Source organism: Argiope bruennichi, chromosome 6, assembly GCF_947563725.1.
Source record: "Argiope bruennichi chromosome 6, qqArgBrue1.1, whole genome shotgun sequence".
Classification (NCBI taxonomy): Eukaryota; Metazoa; Arthropoda; class Arachnida; order Araneae; family Araneidae; genus Argiope; species Argiope bruennichi.
The window spans coordinates 61,760,092-61,786,426 of NC_079156.1; the positions used below are offsets into that span (position 1 = coordinate 61,760,092).

General features: G+C 26.4%; 2 protein-coding genes across 5 annotated transcripts in view; one reads left to right on the top strand and one right to left on the bottom strand.

Annotated features, from left to right (window-relative positions):
* Positions 1-14,227, top strand: part of LOC129971310 (next to BRCA1 gene 1 protein-like) — a 33,017-nt gene extending 18,790 nt beyond the window's left edge. For all 4 annotated transcript variants that reach the window (XM_056084937.1, XM_056084938.1, XM_056084940.1 and 1 more), the window contains 15 exons: positions 200-272; positions 1,288-1,473; positions 2,111-2,240; positions 2,750-3,022; positions 3,255-3,347; positions 5,091-5,174; positions 6,051-6,176; positions 7,793-7,957; positions 9,012-9,153; positions 9,234-9,323; positions 9,981-10,142; positions 10,245-10,687; positions 12,647-12,747; positions 13,048-13,162; positions 13,743-14,227. In XM_056084937.1, coding sequence (XP_055940912.1) covers positions 200-272; positions 1,288-1,473; positions 2,111-2,240; positions 2,750-3,022; positions 3,255-3,347; positions 5,091-5,174; positions 6,051-6,176; positions 7,793-7,957; positions 9,012-9,153; positions 9,234-9,323; positions 9,981-10,142; positions 10,245-10,687; positions 12,647-12,747; positions 13,048-13,162; positions 13,743-13,988 — 2,429 coding nt within the window. In that variant the 3' untranslated portion in view covers positions 13,989-14,227. The remainder of the gene's footprint in view (positions 1-199; positions 273-1,287; positions 1,474-2,110; positions 2,241-2,749; positions 3,023-3,254; positions 3,348-5,090; positions 5,175-6,050; positions 6,177-7,792; positions 7,958-9,011; positions 9,154-9,233; positions 9,324-9,980; positions 10,143-10,244; positions 10,688-12,646; positions 12,748-13,047; positions 13,163-13,742) is intronic.
* An 84-nt stretch (positions 14,228-14,311) lies between these two features.
* On the bottom strand, positions 14,312-22,109 carry LOC129971311 (mitochondrial ribonuclease P protein 1 homolog). The gene is made up of 3 exons (XM_056084942.1): positions 21,152-22,109; positions 18,316-18,415; positions 14,312-14,795 (listed from the first exon to the last, which is right to left on the bottom strand). The coding sequence occupies exons 1-3, from the start codon at positions 22,050-22,052 to the stop codon at positions 14,609-14,611; spliced, it is 1,188 nt and encodes a 395-aa protein (XP_055940917.1). The 5' UTR covers positions 22,053-22,109; the 3' UTR covers positions 14,312-14,608.
* Positions 22,110-26,335: the final 4,226 nt, after the last annotated feature.

A 26,335-nucleotide genomic window follows, 5' to 3' on the forward strand; every position in this document is an offset into this window, starting at 1 on the left:
TACTTACATTTTTATTAAAAACTTACTGATTATCCATTATATTATACTTTCAAATTGCTGTTCAGTTTCCATATTCCAATTAGATACACTTTTTTGTTCCTTATTTAAGTGTCTTATTCAGAGTTGTTTTAATTGAATAAAAAGAGTTTTCTGTTCCTTTTATTTGATGTAACATGTTGTATGTAATAATTCTTTTTAGGTGAAGTTGTTCATGCAGGTATCTTTTGTGATAATTGTGATCAGCTCATTCATGGAATTCGGTATAAATGTGGGTAAGTAAACGTTGTTGTAACTCATCATAAAATTTTAATTTTTTTATTCTTTCTAACTAAAAAATTTCTTATAATATTAAGTATTAAAAATTTAAACTTCAATTATGTATTTTAATTTTTTTGTTTATGGAGGCCAGATTTAAAACTATTTTTTGCTTCCAAGCTTACGATTGATTCTGAGAGGAAAGCTGATTCAATTATATCATTAGCTTTAGTTTTTTTTCTCCCCACTTGATGATTTGTAAATTTTCACATTTCTAGTAAAATTCATCTTTTAAAAATTTATAGCATTATGGTTATATCTTAAGAAAAATAAAATTATTATTTTTTTTTTTTAACTTTCAAAATACTTTTGCTTAAATTGAAATGTATTAAAAAAGTTTGTATTTTGATTCACACAATGATTAAGAAAAAGTTAAAATAAATGGAATAAAATCAAGTGAAAAAATGAAGTGATGATACTTGATCCAAGATAAAGATCTTGGATTAAATATTGAAGATCTTATCTTGGATACGAGAGAGATACCCCCCCCCTTATCAGGAATTTAGCTTTAACAATACAAAATGCAATTTTTAGGAATTTCGAAAAAGATATTTAATTTAAAATTGGCATTTTGTGTAGCTTTAAGAATATTTGAAAAACTTTTCTAGTTTTTATTTTAAAAATGTTGCATGTTATTTTGAATTCAATCTGATTGTCTAGTGAAAGTTTAGAAGCATTTGATTCTGAAATTTAAGCAATCATAGAAGTAGAATACTTGTACAGAATACAAACTATTTCAACGAATGTTGGTTTTATTATTATTGTTTAAATATGTAATCTCATTTTGTTTTTGTTCCTTTTGAAGAGTGACTTTTTAATCAATAAGAAATAAAATATAAAAAGATAAAAATTATGCCAACACACTTAATAACTGCCCCTTTGATAGAAACTGAGCATATTTATTTATATATGAAAGTAACAATTATCTTAATTTAAAAAATATTGCCTGGAATTGATGTATTATTTTTCTAGAAATTGCTCAGATTTTGATCTCTGCCAAGAGTGTGAAAGCCTGCCTAACATACATAATAAAAATCATATATTCTTGAAAATACGATATCCTATTGCTTTAAAGATGTATCTCAAGCAAAAGCATCAAGAAATTCCAAATCCAGGAAAAATGCATACAGGGTCATCAAGAAGTCGACAAACCAAAAAGTTAGTTCTTTTTATAAAATATTGTCTTGTGATTTAATCTTTTTGATTGTTGCATTTCATCTAATAGTAATGTGCTGATTTTATATTTTTGAAATTTTTTTAACCATACAAAATTTCTATTAACTATTCATATTTTATGAAATATAATTATCACATCTTGAACCTTGTGTGCAATGCTGCATTTAGATTATAATTTAATATTCAGAATGTTTTTTTTTAAATTTTTTTTTTATTAACATAAGATATTCAGAAGTAAATTGATTTTTTAAATTAATTAATTTAAAACTGCAGTTTGTTTTTCATTTTGTTAATATTAGAGGTTTTAAAATATGTATGTATGCTATGCTTACTGTATGATTTGTATAATTAAATTTGTCTTTTTGCATATAATATTCCTTAAAAGATTTTTAAAAGTTGCATACTTTATTTGGCATTTTTTTCCATTGAATTTTCATTTGCTATTAAATTTATATCGTGATATCTCTTTGCTCTTCCATATGTGATTTTTAATCAAATGAAAATTTAAGTCTGTTTGATTTACTATTTGAACTATAATATTGTGATCCATTTGTTATATTTATTATTTTAATATTTTATGAGATTTTATTTTTGCTATGATCTTTTTTTCTTTTTAAAGATTATATGAAGCAAAATTTGTAATGGATGAAACCATACCTGACAGTACTGTTCTCCCACCTTCTACCAAATTTGTGAAAAGTTGGAGAGTTGTAAATAGTGGTACTAGAGTTTGGACTCATGCTACTAAAGTAAGTTTTTTTTTTCTACTTCACCCCTGTCCCTCCCTTATTCTGTATATGTTTTGGTAATATGAGGTGAGAGTTAATTGCTTCATTTAATACTGATTTTACTATAACTATTTAGATATTATTTGTTGAAGTATAAAGAAAAAAAGTAAATAATAAAAATAATTAGAAAAGCAAAACAAATTAGAGAAATTTAAACTTTAGTTTTATAATAAAAAGTATCATTTGTTTTGCAATTATTTTTAAATTAACCATTCTCAACTTTAAAAAGCAGAAGTTCAGCTATTCTTAATGTTCCAGTTTTATATATATTACAATAGTATTTAGTAATTATAGGTGGATTAATTATTTAATGATTAAATAGTTTAATTATCTCAATAATGAAAGCTTATATTAGAGGCTTTTTTATTGGTCATTGTCACTTTTATTTTTTTAAGTGCTTGGATGTCTTATCAGATTATTAAAAAATAACCTAAAACAGTAATTTTAATAACTCATGTGTACTTTTTTAGCTGCGTTTGATACAAGGCTCCCCAGGTCTAGTACCTACTAATGATCATGTGGATGTTCCACACCTTAAACCTGGAGAAGAGGGAATTATTTCAGTTCTTTTCACTACTCCATCTTTCCCAGGAGTTTTTCGTAGTCATTGGAATTTCTGCCATAAGAGTCGTCCATTTGGTGATATTGTTTGGTGTCATATTGTTGTAAGATCTCCAGAAGAAGCAGAAAATGAAAATGCACCCTCAGAAAAGTTGCAGAGTGACAAAACAGCCTCAAAGGAAGTTAGTATTTGAGTAATTATATGTTTAAATTTAATAAATTTTGGTTTGAAATGCTTTTTTTAAACTCATATTTGGTGGATATTCTTATCATAATGGAGAATACTCAATGTGGAAAAAATGACTTTATCTCTGTTCAGAAAATTAAATTTGCCCCAGCTCATTAAAGTCATATGAATATTTAAAAAAAAACTATTTTAAATTTATTTTTTCAATAATATGTTATTTCTCTTAGACGAGCACCTCTAAAAGCAAGAAGTCTAAGCCAAGTGAGGATCTAAAGTTTTGCTATGAAATAATAACAGATTTGTTTGAAGAGACGCATGTGGTATGTATTTTTTTTTTTTTTAAGTAGGTGCATGTGAGTGTAGTCATTATAAAATTTGTTTTAAGAGACAAAAGAGTTTTAGTTGATATATCTGATTCTGGAAGAAATTTATACACTCCATATGTGAAATGCTTTAACAAAATAAGATGCACATACACATAACCTCTGTTTATCAACTTAGCCAGATGATTCTTATTTTAAAATGGGAAGAGATTTTATTAAAATACATGGTAAAAAAAGCTAATAACAGAAATTATTACAACAAGCAAAGGCGATATCAGAAGTGTGCCGACAGGTTAACAAGATTATTTTGGCAAGGAGGTAGTATAAATATGACAAGGGGTCAAGCACAGTTTCTGTAATTTTGCTTCATAATAATTTTTCATTTTACATTTAATTAAAAAAATTAAGTATAATTTAGGTTTTTAAAATGTCGTCATCATCCGTCGCATTGCGTTCTTAAGTGGTCAAAAGTAATCGGCAATGTGTTATCTTATTTACCTATCACCTTGTAGGTTATTCACTCTATTGCCAAATGTAATCAAACTGCCTATACTTTATTTGGATATTTAAATTGTTTATATTATATTAACTTTAAGATGGCTTTTAAATTACTGTATTTATTAGTACCCAGCTATTCACAGCTGTCCTGAAGTGGTGGAAACTTTTTCCTGGTGAAACTCTCCACCTTGAGCCTACTGGAGGGGGGGGGGGAGGTCAGACAATTGTCAATATGAGAACAATTGGCCCCTTGCTAATGCTTCCTCTGACCACTATTTCCTATTTCATTAAACTAGAGTTGAGTTGAGTTAGAGTTAGGATTGTTTTATTTTGCTTTGTAAATTGTTTGTGTTTAAAATTTTTGCATTAAAGAGCATTATACAGAATAAGATATTATATTATTTGATATATAACAATCTTTACTAATAATAGAAGAAATATGCATGTTGGCAATCTGCAACACAGATTGTTTAACTTAACAGCTATCAATTTTGGCACAGATTTACTTTAGAGAATAAAATTTTGCAACTCTGAGCAATTTTTTAACATTTTAATTAATTAAAAATGAAGCAAAATATTGGAAATTATTCCATGATAACTCCCAAAGATATTGCACAAATCTAACTATTAAGTATAACTATTTGAAATTTAAAAAATTATCCTTTGAATGATACCAATTTAGTTGTGGTGCAAATTTTCCTTAAATTTTGACAGATTAAAGGATGCACGATTTTCAACAATAGTTTTGGTTGTTGCGATGAAATTTAAACATATTGTTTCCTCAGGTATTTGATTGTTAGATTTTCTTCCAATGTTTAAAGTTAAGTTATAAAGTATATTTAAATACTTAGATATATGTTAATCAGCTAAATACGTGTGCAGTTAATATGAGGAATAAAAGAGTGCCGTTACGTTATTACTGAGAACAACACCTTATGAGAGAAATTTTCTGGATACTATTTGTTCTATGGTGACAAAAACAACAACAACATAATAAAACATGGTAAACAAACTAGTGTTAGCTTTTTAATATAATAAGTTTTAATTTCTATTTTGATTTGATGTTTAAAAATACTTTGTAGAAGTAATCACAATCATCAAGTGATTTAATTGAAATTAATTCAACTGACTTTCTTCCATTTGGATGGCAGATAAAAACTAATCTAATCAATAATTTGCTAATAATCTCAATTTTTATAATGATTAATTTTTATGTTAATCCTTGAATTTGTTTTACTTTAGGCTTATGCTTGGCCATTTTACAAGATAGATTTTTCAGATTATAATGCAAAAATCAAAACACCTATGGATCTTAATACTATGAAGGTAAGAATAAAAAATTACCTATTATGATATATTTGTATCTTTGCTTGGAGTATTTTGTATTTATTAGTTATTTTTTCGGAATAATTATTTTTTAATTTAGATGATGGGAATGTATATGTTTTATGAGAGTCGCATGAATCCCAGTTTCTTATTTATTGGCAGTGATACTTTACTGTTGCGGCATCAGTGAAACTCAATGAGCAATTTTAAACAATTATCAAACATCTGATATAGCCCATTAGCTAAAATTAGAATGACATTTTAGATGTTTTAACAAAATTTCTTTTTGAAATAATGGCAGAAATTTATAAGTTATATGTATATTTGATATTGTACTATATTATTTAAGGCATGTATCTTAAATATACATTTTTAATGATTTTTATTAATATTTTATCTTTTAAATAATTATCCAATTAAATTGTTTTTTAAAAAATTAATTTTGATTTTCTTAATCGGGATGTTTTTATCATAATTTGAAAGAAATTTATTGAAATTTGCTTTAAATTAAGTTTTAAATCGAGGCATTCATATACCAGAGTAATAAACTGCTTTAATACTTGCATTTGAAAATAGCATCTTTTTAAAACAATGATAAAGCATCATGCATGTAAAAACTGAACTATTGAAATATGATATAGAAGAACAATAATGGTCTGTCAGTGAAAATTTGTGAGAACAACAATATTTTATTACTAATGTATGATTTTTATTTATTTTCTTTATAGTTTTTTAAACATATCTTTTTTAACTGAAAAAGATAATTTGTGTGGTTACTGGTTGTATGTTCTTAGCATAGTTTTTTTTTTAAAGCTGTAAATGATTATTATTTAATTATTATTCTGCTATGATTATTTAAATGTTTTTTTTTGTCAGGCAAAAATAGAAGATTCTAAATACAACTCTCCTGAAGAATTTGCTGCTGATATGCGATTAATATTCAACAATTGTTATAAAAACTGTGCTAATAGCTCAATTGTTATGAAGGCAAGACAACTCCAGGCAAGGGATTGACATTTGATTACTATGATTAAGCATTTATTTTATTTGTTCGCCAATATCAACATGTTTTAAGACAGAAAATTCCATAATTTATATTATTTTTGTATTAAATTTAAAAATTGTTTAATATCATACAATTTTAGAATGGTTAATTGTTTAAGACTAATGATAATCCCCCTGCTCATTATTTATAAAAAAAAAAACAGAAGAAGAATTTTAAGTACTAGCATAATATTTATTGTGGCTTATCTTAATTTTGCTGAGAAACTACTTATGATATTAACAATGAAGCATGATTTTATAAATTTATGCATGATAATTCTTGAATGAAATTTAAAATATAAAACATATTTTGTTTTTGTTAACTAATTCAGCATTTAAATATGTATTAATATCCTTTATTTTTTAACATAAAGTAAACACAGCTTGGCTTTTTTATTAAACCGTTTTATCCTCTATTCTGAATTATTATAATTACTAAACAATTTTCTAAACATTTATTTCTAGATAAATAAATTATTAAAAATGAAGTAACTCTTTAGCAGGAATATATAATGTTTTGTTATGCACAGAATTTGCTTTCTTATGATTATTAATAGAATAGTTTGAAATCAGGCAGCCTTTTTGTTTATCTGTTAATATATAAAATTTGCTTATGACTAAATTTTTTGTAAAATTAGATAAATCATATGTTTGCTGTTTTTTTTAAAAAGGCATGGCATGTTTTTAAAAAGCAAAAGAGAACACCACTATCAATAAGGAATCTAATATGTAATCTTTTTTTCAATTTGTATGACCATAATTAGATAATATTTTAAAAAAATTGATTATTATTAAATTTTTTATCTTTACTATTTTGAAGAATTTGTCATAATTTTATAAACTAAAATTTTTAATATAGGTAGACTTAGTTTATCTAAAGTATTAAATAAAACATTTTCAATTTATAGTGATCAATGAGCCTTTTAAGTTTTCAGTTAAAAAATATTCCTGTTGTAATTTGCTACTGCTTAGTGAATGGCTACTATCTGTCAGATGACTTGTGTTTCTGCATAAAATTAGTTGACAGTATTTTACGCCTTTTTAACTATTTCTACCAATCTTCTAAGTATAGATATTAACGAATTTTCATTTCTCATTGCAATTTTGATATCACATCATTGTATCAGAGTCTTGAATTTTTTTTTCCCTGATTTTTTAAAATTTGCATGTGAAGTCTTGTTCTTCTGTAATTTTTATTAAAAGTAAATTTTACATGATGAATGATTTTTCTTTAAGAATTGAGAATGGTGATCTAAAATTAATGAAAATATTGCTGATACTTTGCATTCTAGTTTCATGATGACCTTTGGAAAGTACAATCTCTATGTTGATAATTTTTAAAAAGTTTGGGAATTCTTTTGAAATTCTATGAAATAAAATGTTATGTACAAAAATATATATTAAACATTTAGCAAAAATTTAAGTTTGTAAATAAAGAAAGCGTATGAAAGAGAGATCATCGATATTTAATCTGAGTTGTGTAATAAAGGAATGACAGTTTCCCCCTCTCATCATGCTGCTTTATTAATTGTTGAACTTGCATTATTAATCTAATAAATTCTCAAAATTCACAGACCGTATTTGAAAGTAAATATGCTGACCTACATGCTGAAGCAAGCAGGTGTCAGACAGCTGCATCAAAAACAGAAACTCGAATACGTTCCAGTTCAGAATCATCCTCAAGTGATTCTGAAGAAGACCACAAAAGAAAGTTAAAATTGCAGCAACTTCCTGAAGAGGTGAGCATTCGCCAATTTTATTCATTAAATTATATACTTTTAAATGAGGGAGAATATATTAAATATTATTTAAAGGGTGCGTTTTAGCTTAAATATTTATAATTTAGAACCAGTGGTGTTTATTTTCCAATAAAAGTTTAATTAATTAAACCAATATAATATTTTTTTAAAATCTGTGATAAATATTGAATTAAATTAGAATTTCTTAAAAATTGTAAAGTATTTATTATTAATGCCAATTTGTTTTAAAATAATTCAAATGATGTATATAAATATAATTTTGACAATTAAGTGATATATAAGTTTGAATATGTTTGCCAAAATTTACAGAATTTATTTTTTTAGTCCATTAAAATAATTTAAAGACATTTTATCAAAAGAATCTAATCACTTTCTTTGATTTTCATTTCTTCTCCATAAAAAGTTTGATTTCATTTAATTTGAATCTTAAAACAATTTCTATAAGAATGAAAATACTCATCATTAAATTGATAAAAGCAAGTAATATCAAAAATATAGATGTATTGATATTACTATTCATATGTTTTACCTTTCTACTATCAGAATTCTTTTGTTGCCTGAATTTTCTTCGAACACTCAATTACATTAATTTTTTTTGTGTTATAAAATATAAAAAATAAATAAATTAATTAATATACTATTATTCCAAATAATGTTAAATTGCTGTTTGCTTTCCCCATTGCTTAAAGTCATATTTTGCATTTCCTCGCATGCTGAATATACACATGTGGGGGGGGAGTTTTTCCCCTGACTTGAGTGGGTAACCCTGTAAAATAATCTATTCTTTCTGTTTTATTATTTTATAAATGTAAAGCATATATTTTTTCTATATTTGAAATATTTCTCCTATTTCATTTTAAAATTGTTTTTGAATATATGATAAGAAAATTAGAATATGAAAACTAGATGGTTTAAAATGTAATTGCTATATTTTAAAAATTGATTCCCTGCTTCATATTTATGGTTAGGAAAGTTTTATATAGCTTTTTTTTATTGATTAAATGAATTTTTTTTTTTTTTTTTTTTTTTTTAGGTGGCTGAAAACAAGCAAGATGAAGTTTCCTGTATTGCACAAGTTTTGACTGCTGTTAAAAAAGAACATGACAGAGGAAATATTGTTATTAGGAAAGCAGTTGTTTCATCTCAGACAGCCACTCCTAATAATACTCCGTTTGGTAAATATATTTACCATACAATTTTTATTTTGAGCATTTATTGATTGAAAAAAATAATTTTAACACTAATCTCTTTTCAGATTTGACTCCACCAAAATCTCCTGATCATCATGCACCAACAATGAAAGACGTGCACAGTATGAATGTAAACAATTCCCAAGATGTCAAAGGTAAGATGTGTATTATATTCATTTAAATAAGTTTTGATATAATACACAATTTATTTATTATAAATGTTTCATAATGTCTAACATGCAATATCAATTATTTTATGAGGATTTATATATGAAAGTTAAGTCCATATCAATTTAATAAAACTTTTAGGAGGCTCTCCGTGGATATTTTTGATTTGAATTATCTAACTGTGGAGTCAGTATTTAGCAAAAACGAACATTTCACGCAATCATTCTATTTTGAAAGCTAATAATTTTGTATTATTACTTATATCTTATTGAAGTATTTAAAAAATCCATGGAATTGAAAGGATATGCTGTTATTATATAAAAGAGCAGAATACCTCAGCTTACTCAATTGATTGTTTTAAGAATATTCTATTTTGTGTTGTTTATTTCCATTCTTTACTTTCCAACATTTTTACTGATTTTTTAATTAAAACTTCAGTGTACATAAAAGCTTGCATTAAAATAGAAAATCAATGTTTTTTTTTTTTTTTTTTTTTTTTTTTTTTTGCGTACACACTCACACATATATCGGTATATATAATGATGAAACACTTGTCTTGACTCTTTTATTAAAGTGGATAAAGTTATATAATTCATATGTTTAGGGCAAAAAAAATGTTAACTGCTTTTTTCCCCCTCCTCCAGATTCCGATAATGATGATGATGAATGTAGTGTTGTAAGCCTAGGAAGTTCCGAATCTGATACAGAATTTGTTGTTATTCCAATGCCGAAATGTTTCAATCTGTCAGAGTCTTTCTTTGCTCAACATAGGTCTAGTTTGTTGTCAAACTATCCAAATGAAGCAGGTTAGTAATATTTACTTTTTTTGTTTAATAGAGTATAGATGTTTTCTTATTAAAGTTGATTAAATTTTTATTTCACATTAATAAATGTGTTTTCTTTCATAGTGCCCGATTATTCTGGCAAAAATATCCATAAAATGATGCAATTTGGAGACCAAGAAGTTGGAATTATTTCTGCAGAAAATATGCAACCACAGAAATGTGCTCCAAAAAGTAATCCACTGACTTCAGGAACTGTTTCACAAGAAACTGGAGTTCCTGAATTATCTGTTATCTCTTGTGACCAATATCTGGATATTGTAGAAAAACAGAAAAATAGCAAGAAAACAAATGTATCTGTTGTTACTGATGGTTCTTCTTCTGAAGTAAGCATCATTGAAAGTGGAGATAATAGTCCGACTGCGGAAAATGCAACACAAACTATTGGCTCAGTTAACATCAGTGTGTCTTCTGAGGGTGATTCAGGTGCTTATGAAGGTGATGAAGTAAAAGTCTCTTGGAATGCATCAAATGACAATGTAATTTCTCAGGAACATGCACAGAATGAGGTCAGAATAAATTTGATTTATTCTTTCTTTCTCTAAGTTTTCACTTAAGATAAAACAGTAATATTCATTTTTAGTGGTTTTAATTCTGTTGTACAGCTATGTTAAGAAAAAAAGATTTAAAAAAAATATTTTTGTATTTGATATTTATAAAATTTCCTTAAATAATAATGTAAAATTAAACTCATTATCTCCTATGAAGAAAATTATGTATTCATCTCTCAAACTTCCGTTATCTTGAATTAATATTCAACACCATATATTTATAAAATAAATGTAATTTAGCTAAAGATGACCGTATGTTCAATTATATATCAGTAACTCAGATTTCACAGAGTGGCAACAGAACTAAGAAAACATTAATGAATTTTATCAATTTGGAGAAGTTAGAAAAATTCGTAAAGCTATTTAAAAATCTGAGAATTGCTGATGAGAGCATTTTGCACTTAGCATGCACAATCATTGATTTCTCTGCACCCAAAGTATAATTTCACCAAAGCGACCACAGCATCAGCAACTCGGGACAGCTTTTTTCAAAGATATAGAGACTTCTTGGACCTTCATTATGATAAGAAGACCAATAAGCTGATGAATGTCGCTAACAACAACCTTAATCAAACTTTTGGGATAAGTTTTCAATTTTCAAAAAACATAAAGTTAATTATTTTAATTTGACCGTGCTTATAACCCACAATAATGCTATATTCTTGCTAAAAATGATATTGATAATTCCTAATGGTAACAGTATTGTTGAGAGTGAATTTTTGATCAATAAAGATAGAGATCAAAGATAACTAAGATCAATAAGATTGAGAAGACAGAAGCAGTTAATTTTAAGTGTGATGAATTTTCAAACCAAATATGAAGAAACGGAAGGAATTTGACAAAAAGTGTTAGTTTAAAGAATAAAATGCAATAAATAAACTCTTAACACAACTCGAAAAAGAGTTTCAGATATGAGGGGAAAAAATGCAGGTTTTTAAAAAAGAAACTTTTAAAACTTTTTGTAATTTTTTGCATTTTAAGTGTCATAGGCTAATAATTGTTATTTGTTTATAGAGTTTTTATCTGTAAATTGGTATTTTGTATCTAGCATTACTTGTAATAATAAGAAAAAAAAAATTATATTCATTTAGGCTAAGTTCTTGAATTAGAACAATTAATTTCTAATGATTTGATAAAAAAAATTTGAAGTAATATTTTGGCAATTTCTGTTCCTTTAAGTCTTTGAATAAAATATGTACTATTAGGTACATATAATCTCTTATTCTGGTACTTATGGAAAGAGCTCTAATTAGTTATTGAATGTTTTAAAATTTTAAGCAAAAATCATAATAACCTTTACTGATAACATAATATAATAGCGTTGCAAAGAATACTTTTAATGTTTCTTAGAATTCTTCATTTAGGAAAAATTTAATGTAGTGTTTTAATAGTTATTTAGGTTGCTCATTCCAATTTTAAAAAAATCATATATATATTTAAATGTAAAAAGGTTTTTAATAAAAGTATTTTATATTAATACAAAGATTCTGAGTTGGAAAAAAGTCAGAACATTAATATAATTCAAACCATAAGTGAAGAAAAAAATTTTTGCAGTTTTTGTAGCCACCATTCCAGTATTTCTGCAGTCCTCAATTAAGAGTCTATTTATTCTTAAAAGTCTTGTCTGTTATATTGTTATTTATGTTATGTCTGTTATTCTTGTTTATTATATTAATATAATCCTATATTAATTATTTCTGAGAACTTGGTATAGAAGCTAACAATGAATATCTAAGATCCAACTAATTTAAATATTAATTTACAGAATTAATAAATACTTTGTAATGAAAATCCTCCAAAGGATTAATTAAACAAATATTCCACTATCTAGTTCATGGTAGTATTACATTACTGTGTTTTAGAAATATTCCTCTCTTGAGGGCTATTAAGATAAAATATATATTTTTTAATTTAAAGCCTCAGCCTGAAGAAAATCCATCAAGTATGACATTTCCAAAGTTTCCTATTGAATTTGTCAACAGTACATATGATCCATCTCCAGCGTCAAATGAAGAAAGGTATGATACTTAATCCTTTACAATATGTTAAATTCTGTAGTAACTTGCATTTAATTAGTGCAAATTGAATGAATATTTAAAAAATTATACTGCAGTAGAATTAATAAATTTTATTGGGAATCAAATATAATCTAATGTGGAATTGTAAAATTAGAAATAGATTATTCTTAGAATAACTTGGCATGATAATAAAATATACATGAAAAGTTTCCTTTTTTTTTTTTTTCATCTGTTACTTCCATTGTCATGGGCTTATTAAATATATTTGAGTTGTGATTAACTTTAATAATAATCTTGCAGAACTGTTCAAGTATTGCCAGAAGGCCTTGTAACAGGAGCTCTTAGTGCTGCTGCATCGCTTTATAATACTGCCCGAGCTGTTATATCAACTGTACAACAACCAAGGAATGCTGCGGTAATTATAATAAAACTTGATTTTATATAGATATATATTTTTGGTCTGCAAGTATTTAATGTGGTTCATGTTAAATAAATTCCAAGTATATAATATTGCTTTTATTCATTGAATAGTATTAAAATTATCTTAAATGGTGTCATCATTTGTAGAATTACTGGGGATGTGTATGGAAATGTAATTTTGCATGTAGACAATATTTTATTTTATTGTACAAAAAACTTTTTTTGTATTGTAAACATTATTCATTTTTTATTTGTTACATTTTTCATTTTATTTAATAATGTGTAAAAATAAACAATACCATCATATATAATTTAATAAATTTTTGATAGTATGAAAAATTATGATGTATATATATCCTAAATTATATAGTTGGAAGAATATGTATCGTGATAAGACAAAAATCTTAACACTGCAAGTTTATTTTGTAGAAATAATCAATTTAAAATAAATTTTTTTCTGAAGCTTTTTATATTTTCAGTTCATAACTTAATATAAATAATAGCATGCAAAATGAGGTGCATTTTTGCACCCCCCCTTTTTTTGACTTTTTATGCTTTATTTTTATCCTTTAAAGGGAGCATGCTTGTCACAAGAATTGCCTCAAGCTGCCACCAGTGGACCAACTCTGAATACCCATTCAACTAATCTTAATCCTATGGAGCAGCTAATTGAGATGGGATTTTGCAACAGACAGCAAAATGAAAGCCTTTTGAAGAAACACAATGGAGATCTTCACTTAGTTGTTGCTGAACTGGTCAGTTTGAATGACAATGATTGGTATGCTTCTCGCCACATTCCTTCGCCTCCACCTTTTGATTAGAAGTCACTTTGTGGTGAACGAACTAAAAATACTACGCAATTTAAATTTTATGTATGAAGTTATATACTATGCATTTTTTCTTCATTTTTTATGATGAAACCTATCTTTTATGTATGAACAATGTATGTTGCTTTAGTATTCATCTTCCATGTTTATTAATATAGGTGTAGTCACACAGACTAAATGTGATTTTCTTGTGTAATAAAACCTGTTGTACAATAAAAATTTTATTCACTATCCTTTTCATTTCACCCACATAATAATTGTTTCTATTGATATCTACAATTTAGAAAAATTAATATGCTACATGTTTGTATTGGGATAATATGCATATCTTGTTATTTTATATAATAACTTCACATGCACCATTCAGCTCCATTTAAGCAACTTTTGGAAAGAGAAATAGAAGTAATGTTTAATATTAATTTTGGAACATTATTTTAGACACCTTATGAATTATAAGATAGGAATATTTATTTTAATCAGGTTTTTCTTTGCACATATTTAAAGATTTTTTAAAAAACTGAACTGCTTGTAGTTGAGAATATTTCCATCAAAAAGGAACTTGGAATATACATTAAAGTTAACAAGACTTACATGAGCTCTTACCTATGAGACATTTAAGAGGAATTAACTAAAAATATTTTATCTGGGACATTCTGTTTTTCTATTTGCTCTTTGTCCAATCTCCGAATTTTTCTAGTAGGTATTACTTCAAATGCTTTCTTCCAGTCACCAGTATTTTTCATGATAAGCATTATTTCAAAAACTTGGTTCACAGTTAAACTTTTTGTTCCTGCTCCCCACCTGAAACAAACAAAAGTATAGAAGGTAATAATATATATTTCACTTAGAAGATCTAAGAATCCCATTCTAACGGTGATTCAAAAGCTAATTTCAAATTTGTTAATGATTGTCCCAATCAAAAAAATATATATATATATAATTTATAACTCTTGGATATATTCAACAAAAGCAAAGAGAAAATGAATATGCACATGTTAAATTATTACATCCATGCAAAACAAATTATACCCTTAACCTATCGTAAAAATATTGACTTATCTGCAGAATAAAATGTACAGTTACTTTAATAAAATGATGCACTGTTAATTATCTTTATACAAGACTTTCAGAGTATACATTTTCAAACATAAGCAAAATCATTTTATGTCACTGCAAAGTTTTAATTATCTACTCAATAAAATTTGTAACTGAAATGCTACAAATTTTAAATATAACTAATACTTGTCATATGGCTGGTTATACTAAGTTGAATCTGAAGTAAAGGCTTACCAAAGTAGAACTGAAACCTTACATTACTGTAAGAAAGAAAAGTGTGATTTAAATACACACTTAAAAGATAAAGGGAAAAGGACGTTCTCTCCACCCCCTCAGTAAAATACAACAAAATGCCTTGTTAATCATGCAAAATTTTTACATGTAGAGTGATTTTTGCAATTCTTCAAAATATACTCTAGGTGAATGAATATATATATATATAATTTCTTTTTTATATTATAAAAGATGATTTAAATCTTAAACATTTATTTTCTTAGTTTTGAAATGGGTTATCGTAAACAAAATTAAAAAAAAAAAAAAACATTCCAGTAATTAAAGCATCTATTTTAAGAAATTTTTTTAGCACGAAATTTATATTTTATTCTTTCTAGATGATACTTAGGAGTCTGATTTTGAGTATTATAGCTGTAACTCTTTTATTGATCTTCCCCAAAAAAAATGAAATTAAATGATGGATCTTCTAATATTTTGATCGCAAGCCAAATGTCGAAATACTAAGTGTACATAATTGAATGTCCTAACTTCATTGTTCAACAGAAATAAAAAAAAAATTAAAAGTTAAAATTCATCACAATTATAAATGTTCCTTGTAAGCTACTTTTCCTTAAACATTAAGATGGTATAATAAACACCATTTAACATTGGTTACCCAATTATTAGTGGCATTTTTTCCTGATATGTAACATATAATGTAGTGCCAACAAATTATTGAAGAATAGAAATTTCTTAATTTTAAAACAAATATTTTCAAACATTATTTAATGGATATTTAACTAAAAGCAGAAGTGAAATTTTAAAAAAATCACACAACACGATTTTGGTGATCAAACATATTTTTTAAATATTTACTACTTTGTTTCATTTATTAGCAAATACTTCATATGAAGTCATCATTGCTCAGTTTAGCATTATAACCAACTACTCTATTTATTATTATGAGGAGTAATTCCAATTTTTTTGTAGTTTTCTGCTATGTGTCCATAGTTTCTAACCTTTCCTAAATTCCATAGGTGTTGGAGGATATGAATAAACACCCCACACTTTCATGAGCATGTCTGGTAGGACACTGAAAGGCAGCTGATATACGTGTGTCTTAAGTTTATGAAAGCCCTATTGGTAGCAGAGGAACAAATACATGCACACAATGAGCACTTATGATTTATTGAATTTAAACTTTCAATTGTCATTTTTTTATTTCCAAAAAACAAGTTTGTTTTATCTACTTTCAATGATCGTTCAATGCTGACATATTAAGTACACTTTCCATATTAGGTGTGACCTTAGCCAGCTGCCATTTTTAGCTGGTTAAAAATAAGAAATAAAGTAATCGGATAGTACAAAAATTCATTATTCTTATTAATATCAAAACAGGAAATATATCTCTGAGCCTGAAATAACTTGATACCTTTAAGAAAAGTTGTTTAAAATTATTAATTTTTTGAACAAAAAGTAAGCATTTTTTTGCCCTAGCTGAAAATATGATGTTGATTATGTTACTGAATGATAGAAAACACATCAGAGAACTGAGCATTAGGTAAATTTTAAAGGAAAATATGCAGTCTTGCAGGGAAAAATAACAAAAAGTATCAGGCCATAATCATTAAGACTATTCTGCCCTAGCTGAAAATACGATGATGATTATGATATGGTGCGACCGAAAACACATCATAGAACTGGGCTTTAAATAAATTTTAAAGTCAGTCTTGAGGAGAAAAATGGTCAGATGTTTCAGACCAAACTACAAATAATTTTGAACCCATTAGTTTTTATGTTTTCAATGAAATATTTGTTGATTTAAATTAATGTACTGTTTTCTCAAGCTGGACTCATGTATTGATATTCTGGTTTTTCTTCATTGATAAATCACATTCACCAAACATTAAGAAGGAAAAATATGTAATTAGGTGGAGACATACACTCTGGGTTTGTACTCAAAATCTGAAGAGTAATGAACATCAGAAGCACTACAGTATATTTGCAGAACTCATTTTAGAAATGATCTTATCGCTAGTAATGCCAAATATCTCTTACACATCAGATTTTGAAGTATCATCTGGTGCAGAGAAAGAATAAGACTATATAAGAAATTTAAGAAACACATGGCTGCATTAAAAATTGAAATGCTTTCTTAACAATCACTCAATTTTTATTACTTTTTAAATTTTTGTTATTCATTCTAACAAATAATATTTTAGTTTTGGAGCTTAATTTTGCAATGCATTACTATCTGTTAAGACAGTAAAAAAGTAAATACTTTTTTTAAAGCCAAATAATCTTTTGCAATGCATATACATGAAACTATTATAATTCATCCATAAACTGATGCATGAAGATAATTATCAGTGATTAGAAATTAAAACATACATTGTGATGTAATTTCAATTTCATTTTTTTAAAAATTTTTTTAGGAGGGACAGTTAGAAGTTACGGACTGACCTGTTAAAGTATATTTTATTACTTTTAAAAAGTTGTGTATTTAACAACTTCTATTTTAAAAAAAGAGATAAAGTTTATATTAATGAAAAACAATAAATGTTACAGTTTTTTTTAATTAGAAGATATCAATTAATTTTATACATATATATATTTTTCATTTTTACCAGTTTGCAATATGCAATAATGACAAACAAATATGATTCCCCCCCCCCAACCTAATGTGCATGGAAATACAAAATTATAAATTAATTTTAAAAATGCCATAAGTAACATTGTAAAATTAACTATATAAATATTTTACACTTTACAAATGAAACTGTTTGAAAAGTATATGTGCATTGTATTAGTATATCATTAAAAATTGTGTTTGTTTTCTACTCAATTTCTAAAATTTTGAAATTTGATCTTGGACCATTCCTAGTATTAATTATTGCTTATTATGAGAGACGATAGACCTAGATCATCTAGAAAGGCAATCATAATTATCAAGAACTATAATTATATACCTTGACATGTATTGAAAAACAAAATTATTTAAACTATTAATTGTTCTAAAACTAATTACTATTATGGAATCAATAACACTTACATAACATAGTCATCCAGAGGCAAAGAATAACTTTTTATTTCTTCACTGTCAGCTTTGTTAAAAGAGAGTTTTTGTTTCTTCACTGTGTCCACAAAAGCACCTGAAAATATTTGTTTTATAAATAAATGTTTCTTAAATATTTTAGTTTTTATTGAATAAATCTGCAACTCATTACAAGTACAATCTATTCACATTAAGATGCAAAAAATTATCATTCCTATAATGAGACTGAATGGAATGGCAATTTCTGTCATTTTCTTTTAATGAAACACAAAACAGGCTGCTTTTTACTAATTCTTACTCCTAACTTTCAAGGTTAGCTCATATCTAGTCACAGAGGAATTGCAGCATTCCCAATTTTCCTAGTATATTAAGTAAATTACAAATTTATTTAATTTTGCATGTAAGTTTCAAGTCATTTACATTTAAAATACATTCCCTTTTAGGTATTTTTTTAAAATTATTATTTTCAGGAAAAATCAATGCGGGAAATTGTGTTCTTTAACTTTTCCCCTCCTTATATGAATTATATTTCTCTTTGAAAGGACTAGAAACTTCTTAAAGAGTGTTGAAGAATGTAATATTAAGAATATTAAAATGGGGCTTTAAATGTTTTCTTACCGCAATTTTTTTTCATGGCCATAAAATATGGAAATCAAGAATAATCTCTATAATTAAAAAAGAAAAAAGCATGCTTGTCTGTTAGTACTTAACAGGCCAGTTTGATCAGGAACTTCAAAATTTGGTGCAAATATATTTTGCAGGATTGAAATATGTACCTTGGATTGCACCAAAATTTTAAGTAATTAAAAACTTGGAGAGATTTTGGAGTTTTCCTATGATAAATTTTGAAAATGTTACAATACAAAACATATTTTTACATTTGTTTAAAATTCAAATTTTTTAGATTCTTTTAGTATTTAAAAAGTAATTTTTTTTCTTAAATTTATACAATTTTTAAATTTTTTTCTAGCATAATTTTTAAAAAGATTTTATTATTGAAATTAATAATAGCTATGAAATTCAAACTGTTTTAAAATATATAATTACTATATTTTTATCAAATTTTAAAAGCAAAAATGAAGCAAAAGCTTCTGTTTAATGTATACAAAGTACCTATATAAAAATACATAAGTGAAATTTTAACCAAACAGTTCAGTTTTTAATAGCGCTATGATATCATAGGACTTGACTATATTAGGAAGATTCATGAACACAACTTAGATTTAATTGAAATTAAATGCAATATTTTCAGTGAACTAGCAGGCTGCTGGTGGCAGCTGGTAAGAAATATAAAGTCACAGAAAGATAATATGCAATTAAATGATATAGATATTTAAATTTTTAATAGTGGATTGAAGTTATGGGACTGCATTAGGAAGGTTAATTTTAATAGCATATTCATACAGAGTAAACAGAACAAAATGCTTTTAAAATAAGACATTTTAATACATATTGCAATTTGATAACAAACATCAAGTTATGTATAAGAGATTTACTTGTAATTATAACACAATTAATGTTTCTTCGATATATATAATTTTTATGTAGGAAAAGGAAAATAATTACAAAATTTCTGTAACTTCAATATTATTCTTTATGATCCTATTTGAGGTCATAACTTATAGTTTAAGATACCATTATGTGGAATAAAGCACAAATTTTTCTGAAGAATAAAACTTAAATTATAGAAATAGCTGTATTCCAATTCAAAATATTAATAATAATAATGATGTAACAGAATAAATTAATTCTTTTTTTCCCCATCTTTTCTATCCTTGTAACTACACAGAAGTATAAACTCTTTTTTTTTTTATTATTAATAAGAATAAAATATGTTCAGAGACAGATTTTAAATTTAAATGAATTCTGTGCAATATCAATAATTTCAACACATAAAAAGTATTGCAAATATTATCATTAAACAGTTAAAAATTCAAAATTATGAACATTTAATATTTTTTATAAAAAAAAAATTAAATAATAATCATACAAAACAAAATCTTTTTATCATCTGTAATTTATTTCAATAACATGAAAATATCAACATCATTAAATAATTTTTAACTTCCTAGCTTGTCCAAAAGATACAGATTACATCAAATGATTTTTAAAAACTAAAGAAAACCATTTTTTCAAAAAGTCATTATCAGTTTTTATGAAATAAAATAAAATTTAATTCAACATTATTGCAGCATCTTGAAAGCACTAAATAAAATATCTATAATAAAGTCATTCAATAGGAATGGCAGTATTTAAGAGAAAACAATTCCATACATGAAAATTTAATTTTTGATTAATAAAAAATTTATTATTTATTCACTATTATCAAACTTGCACTAGATTTTTTTCTTATACTTCATAGTACTTGAAGCAAAATTAGAAGAAAATCAATTTAATAATTTGAATTTTTATAGCATAAAAACTATGTATGCATTTCATTTTTATTTATAAAAATTAATTATAGCTAAATTTTGACAACTTAATTTTGATACCAATCTATCACTACGAAAAAGAATGAAAGTGATGTTAAATAACAGCACAACGAAGGGAAAGGGCACAGAAGAACTATGTTCCTAATCTCTGGGGCACCATGAAGACAAAATAGTATTGCATTTTTTTTTCACAACATGATATTAAATAAAATGAGGATGATAAAAAAAAAGCATCACTTACTCTCTATGCACCAGAAAAGTTAAATGGCAATTCATCAAATTACACAGTTAGAATGAGAAATTTAAAAAAAATTTACTGATTTGTCAAATCAACACAGAACAAAAAGTACAAATAAGTAAAGCTAACAACAACAACAATAATAATATCAAGAATTTCATACCTATCACATAAACTGCATTGTGGTCATATTCTTGCAAAGTTTCTTTTGCATGAGGTGATAAATATACTAACTTCTCCTTAGGAAATATATTCAAATAACTCTTTTCAGTTAGAGTGACAAAGGATTCAGCTGCTTTTGGCAGAAAGTTTTGAAATTTCTTAACACACATATACGACGAAATGGCATTACAAAAGTGCAAGTCATATGGATCTCGATTTTTTCTGTTTGCACTGTATATGAGAGCTAATTGTGTAACACAAGCACTTTTCTCTTTTTCTGTCATAAAAGGATCATAACTTAAATCAAGTACAATTTTCTCACCGAATAAAGTTGCATATGCCAATCGGTATTTGTAAAATTTATTCATAGCATGAGTCCGAACAGACAGTAATATAGAATTTCTACCCAATCCATATTTTATCGACGGGTTTGTCACACTATACACTAAATCGGGCTTTTTGAGTGTTCGTTCTTTCCTTTTCTCTAATTTTTTCAAAGCATCAGAAATTTTATGTCTTTCTTTCTTGAAAAGGAAAGACAAATATTCTAATCTTTGAGTGCGTGTTTCTAAATTACATAACGATTTCAATTGATCAATTGTAATATTTTCTGGAAATCGTCTATTTTTAGCAATAACAAATTCAATTTCTGTACAAATGGTTGTCGACTTCTCATCCTTTTCAAGAGAAGGAACAATTTTCGTTAAAAGTTGTCTATTTAAATCACGAATCTTAAAATACTGTTCGTTTGTCGGCGTATAATTACTCGAAGAACAAAATCGAAACACATTTGACAAATTATGAAATGGGATGCATGTATTCTTTACCGTAATATTGAATCGCTGATTAAATATTTGGCCGCAATTTTTAATGCAAAAAGATAATATCGTTATAGCTTTCATTTGTGAGTAACAAGATTGACAAAATCAAATCTCGCACATGTGTGAAAACCAAGATAAACAAACAAAATTGGATCACTATCGATAGGGAGTGATTAATCGATATCAAATAAAAATATCGAGTTACAATTTCAAAGATTAATATTTCTTTAATACTCTCACTTAAATTCACTAATTTAAAAGACAAAATAAAGTTTGTTGATTTTTGAGATTAGAAACTGATTTTTAGCATCCGTAATTTCGTGATCGATTTAATGTCGCTCTGAAGTCGTAAACAATTCAGAAGTTGATAGATGCGTAAGGGTTAGAGATGCATAATTCATGGTTTTTTGAATAACAAATAATTTTGCTATTGTTATTTTTAAATATTCGTTCCAAATATCTGTCGTTTCAATCATATTATTAATTAAAAATTATTAATTATTATTAAATATATAATTTATTAATTCTAATTAATGCTTAATTTACTATTTTAAGTAACATGTGATTGAATTAATTTATCTATTTCAGCTTACTTTTTAATTTTAATTTTTTTCAAAACTATTAATTTAATTTATTTATTGGAGTAAACCATTTTCTGAAAAGTTCAATTAAAAGAAAATCATTTCTTTAAAATTTCCCCTTTAGTTCAATATTCTGCTAATAGATGGCGCCTGCAGAGTGAAAGGAATGTATGCCATTAGAGAGTCATGTCACAGGTAATTAGAAATGATCTTCATTGGATAACGCATTGTCAAATGCGAAGATTGGAAAGTCAAGTGAGCGGTTATCATAGCGGAGCGGTGACTTCACAATTATGAACACTTTCCTGTGATAGCTTCACTTTCAGTGATATGCGATTCAATGATACGATAATTCTAAGAATAACCGGTCCATTCACTTTTCAATCCATTCACATATTGGATGATTGAATTCTTGTTTTAGAGCTTCCATTGGACAGAATCGTACCGATTGGTACTTTCTATTGTGATCCAAGACCTTTAAGCGAAATATCACCAGTAAGATCATGTCAAGGATTTGAATCACACCTTTTTTTTTTTTTTAAATATTGATCACTGGTATTTATGACTTTTTGATATTGGTTACGTAATAACCGCTCTTAAAATATTTGTCATCCCTAGCATAGGGATAGTCTCTTATACATTGATGTACGTTTTTGGAACAGACCTCTCACAAATAGTTGAGGCGGCGGCGGAACCTATTGATCACACGCAGAGAATTTCCTATTTCACAAACAGTCAGGTCCTATTGCTGGAAGCAATGCGCGGCTTGTCTCATTGTACGAAAATAAGATTTCTTTTGCACTCAAGTCTGCACAGAAAAATATTTATTTGTTTTTCAAACAAGTTTATTGAGGTATTCAGTGCTCCAAACAAATTTCATATGCGATATCATTAAATGAATATAAACTACTATTTTTCCATGATTGAGACGATTTGATATTCGCATAATTAAATTTTCTGTGCCTGGTTAGTATGAGAGTTCCGCTGCTCTGAATGATTGCCCAAATTTTTAAAAACAGATTTATAGCTTAAAAATAAAAGGGATATTTTAAATAAATTGCTAATGATAAATTTCTCTTCATGGATTTTTAAAAACATCTTAGGTGATGCACAGAAATTCATCCAAATGAAAATATTTCTTTAATGCATAACAAGAAATCTAAATGCTAGTATCACGTATATATAAATACTTTTGTTTATATATCATCAATGTTATGGTTGGAACAGAAAAAAATGCTTCATTTATTACAGTTTCGTGGATTTCGAAATTTAACGGGAAAAATTATAGCGTTCACATTAAAAATATTTATTTATTCTTTTTGCAATAAACTGATTTTCTTAAAAATATTTTTAATTTAAATGGAGTTAAATAAATTACCAATTCAACATAACATTTTCCTCTACCCTCCCCGTTTCTACAAAGTGTTCTAGAGGTATATAAAAGAGAACTGAAATTATTAGACTCGAAAATATAAGCTTATAAATGTGCAAAAAAAGCCATTTTAAGAAAATAACAGTAAAATTTACTGTCTCAATCAATTTAAATTAAAAATTTAAAAAAATTGAATCGAAATTTTCGAAAGTAAAGGAAGAAAAATTATTGAAAAAGAGTTGCAAGCAGCCTTTCGATTGTCGGTCATGTATATTCTAGATTGTATTGTTTATTCATTATTTTTATTGAAATTGTATTTTCTTTTTCAGAGAAAGTTTTAATAAAAGAAACCCACTTAAACAATATTTAAAAAGTCATAAAACTCCATTAATTATAAAATATTTACTATAAAAACTAAAATACCTTCAAATTAACATTCTTATATTTAAAAATAAATTCTGCATTATTTTAAATGTCTAGTGTAAAATTTTTTAGCCCTGTTTCATAGAAAACATTTAAAAAAATCGGTATCGTGTAGAACATAGCTCAATGTGGTGTTTGTGTCTCGCAATACTATATACTTTTAGGAATTAAAAAAAATAACAGTAAAATTAATGCATTATTTCGCTAATATAAATATTATAATTATAAAGCCTTCTTGTCACCAAGGCTTTTGGAGGACTCTAATCTTTTGCACTAGCACTGTATGCATAGACACGACAACAACAACAATTATAAAACTTTTAAAGATTGGGATTTATAAAAGTCTCCTCTTATTTTTGTGTATTTTACCCTTTGACAGGGTAATCCAACTGAGATCCCCATGAATCTCAGTGCATCTACATAATTTTCAAAAAAAAAAAAAAAAAAAACTGTTTTTGCGAAATTTTTTGCTTACTTGCATTTAAAACAGCACCGTGTTTTCACTCTCTGTGTTTGAATGGGAGAATGAGCGATTCTGTTAAAATTTTAATCAATCAAAAATTAATAATTAATCAAAAATTAAACTCAAGAGTTCGGAGTTTTTTTGCTATTTCAAAAAACCTTATAGCAGAGCAATTAATCTTGTTTCATCTTTCAAAAATCAAAATATGATGGATATAGTCGGAGGACTGTATAAAAAGTCTGATTTGAGAAATATATTTATTTACTCAGACATTATAAAATATCACTATCATTTAAAACACATTTATTTTCTTGTATATGTAGAATTAAGAAAGTATTGTAATCGTCAAAAAATTCGAACTCTAGATTTTGATGAATCTCCACGTTTTTACCCCCCCCCCCCTCCCGGACTTAGAAAAACACATTTTTGGAAAATGTTCACCCATGACAAATATAAATGAAAAATGTTTTGAACTAAAGGAATAAAATTTGGTATACGTTTTTTACACCAAATTTGAAGATTTCCATCAAATTTTGTGTTGAAATCTGTTCAGTAGAAGTCTGTCTGTCCGGATGTTGGAATATGAATTAACACGATAACTGCAAAATGAAGAAAGCAAGATATATAAAATTCGGTACACAAATTTAACATCTATATTGTAGGCACTTATCAAAGTTTGAGCCAAATCCAACTAGGGGATGATTGTCTGTATTTTCAGAAACAAGTAAACGGGATAGTTAAAAAATGCAAGAACTTAAATATATCTAATTTGATATGGCCTTTTGTGACTACTAGCGCAGTTTTGTTTGAAATTTTTATTTCAATCGGTTGAGAAAAAAGTGTCTGAAAAAAAATTCGACTTTTTAATACTATTAGCGCATGCCAGGGATTAATTGCCAAATAATTAGCCAATGATGACACAATAGATTCAATAAAAATGCTACATTCAAGCCAAAAGTTAATATTTAAGTAACTTTATAGGCCAATATGATGTAAGGCGTTCTCTGGTATGAGAAGTTTATTGGAGAATATACCAGATAATTTTGAGGAGACTACTCTTGCTGATTTCTAACTGGAGCTATATGTCTATCTTTATCAGTTTAGAAATCAAATATCAGACCTTGATAACAGCAGGCATCTAGATATAAACATAATAAGTAATTATTAAAATCTAATTTTTAAAATGAATGAAATATTTAACTTTTTACGATGACCAATAAATGGACATCATATATAATGCAATGACACTTTGTATTTATTTCTATTAATATTATAGGAGAATGTGTATTGGCGCTCAATAAGATAGACCATTTGACCTAGAGCTACTACACTCATGTCCCTAAATTAAGGATAATGTAGGTTCAGGAAAAGAAAGAATCAGAAGCGAAGCAAATGTGACTTATTTGTAAAGTTTATTTATTAAACAAAAAGTAAAGAGCAAAAAAGATGCTATATATTTGATATCATTAATAAAAACTGCGAATTTTTGCTCCATAAAGCAAATTACAAAAAAAAAAAAAAATAC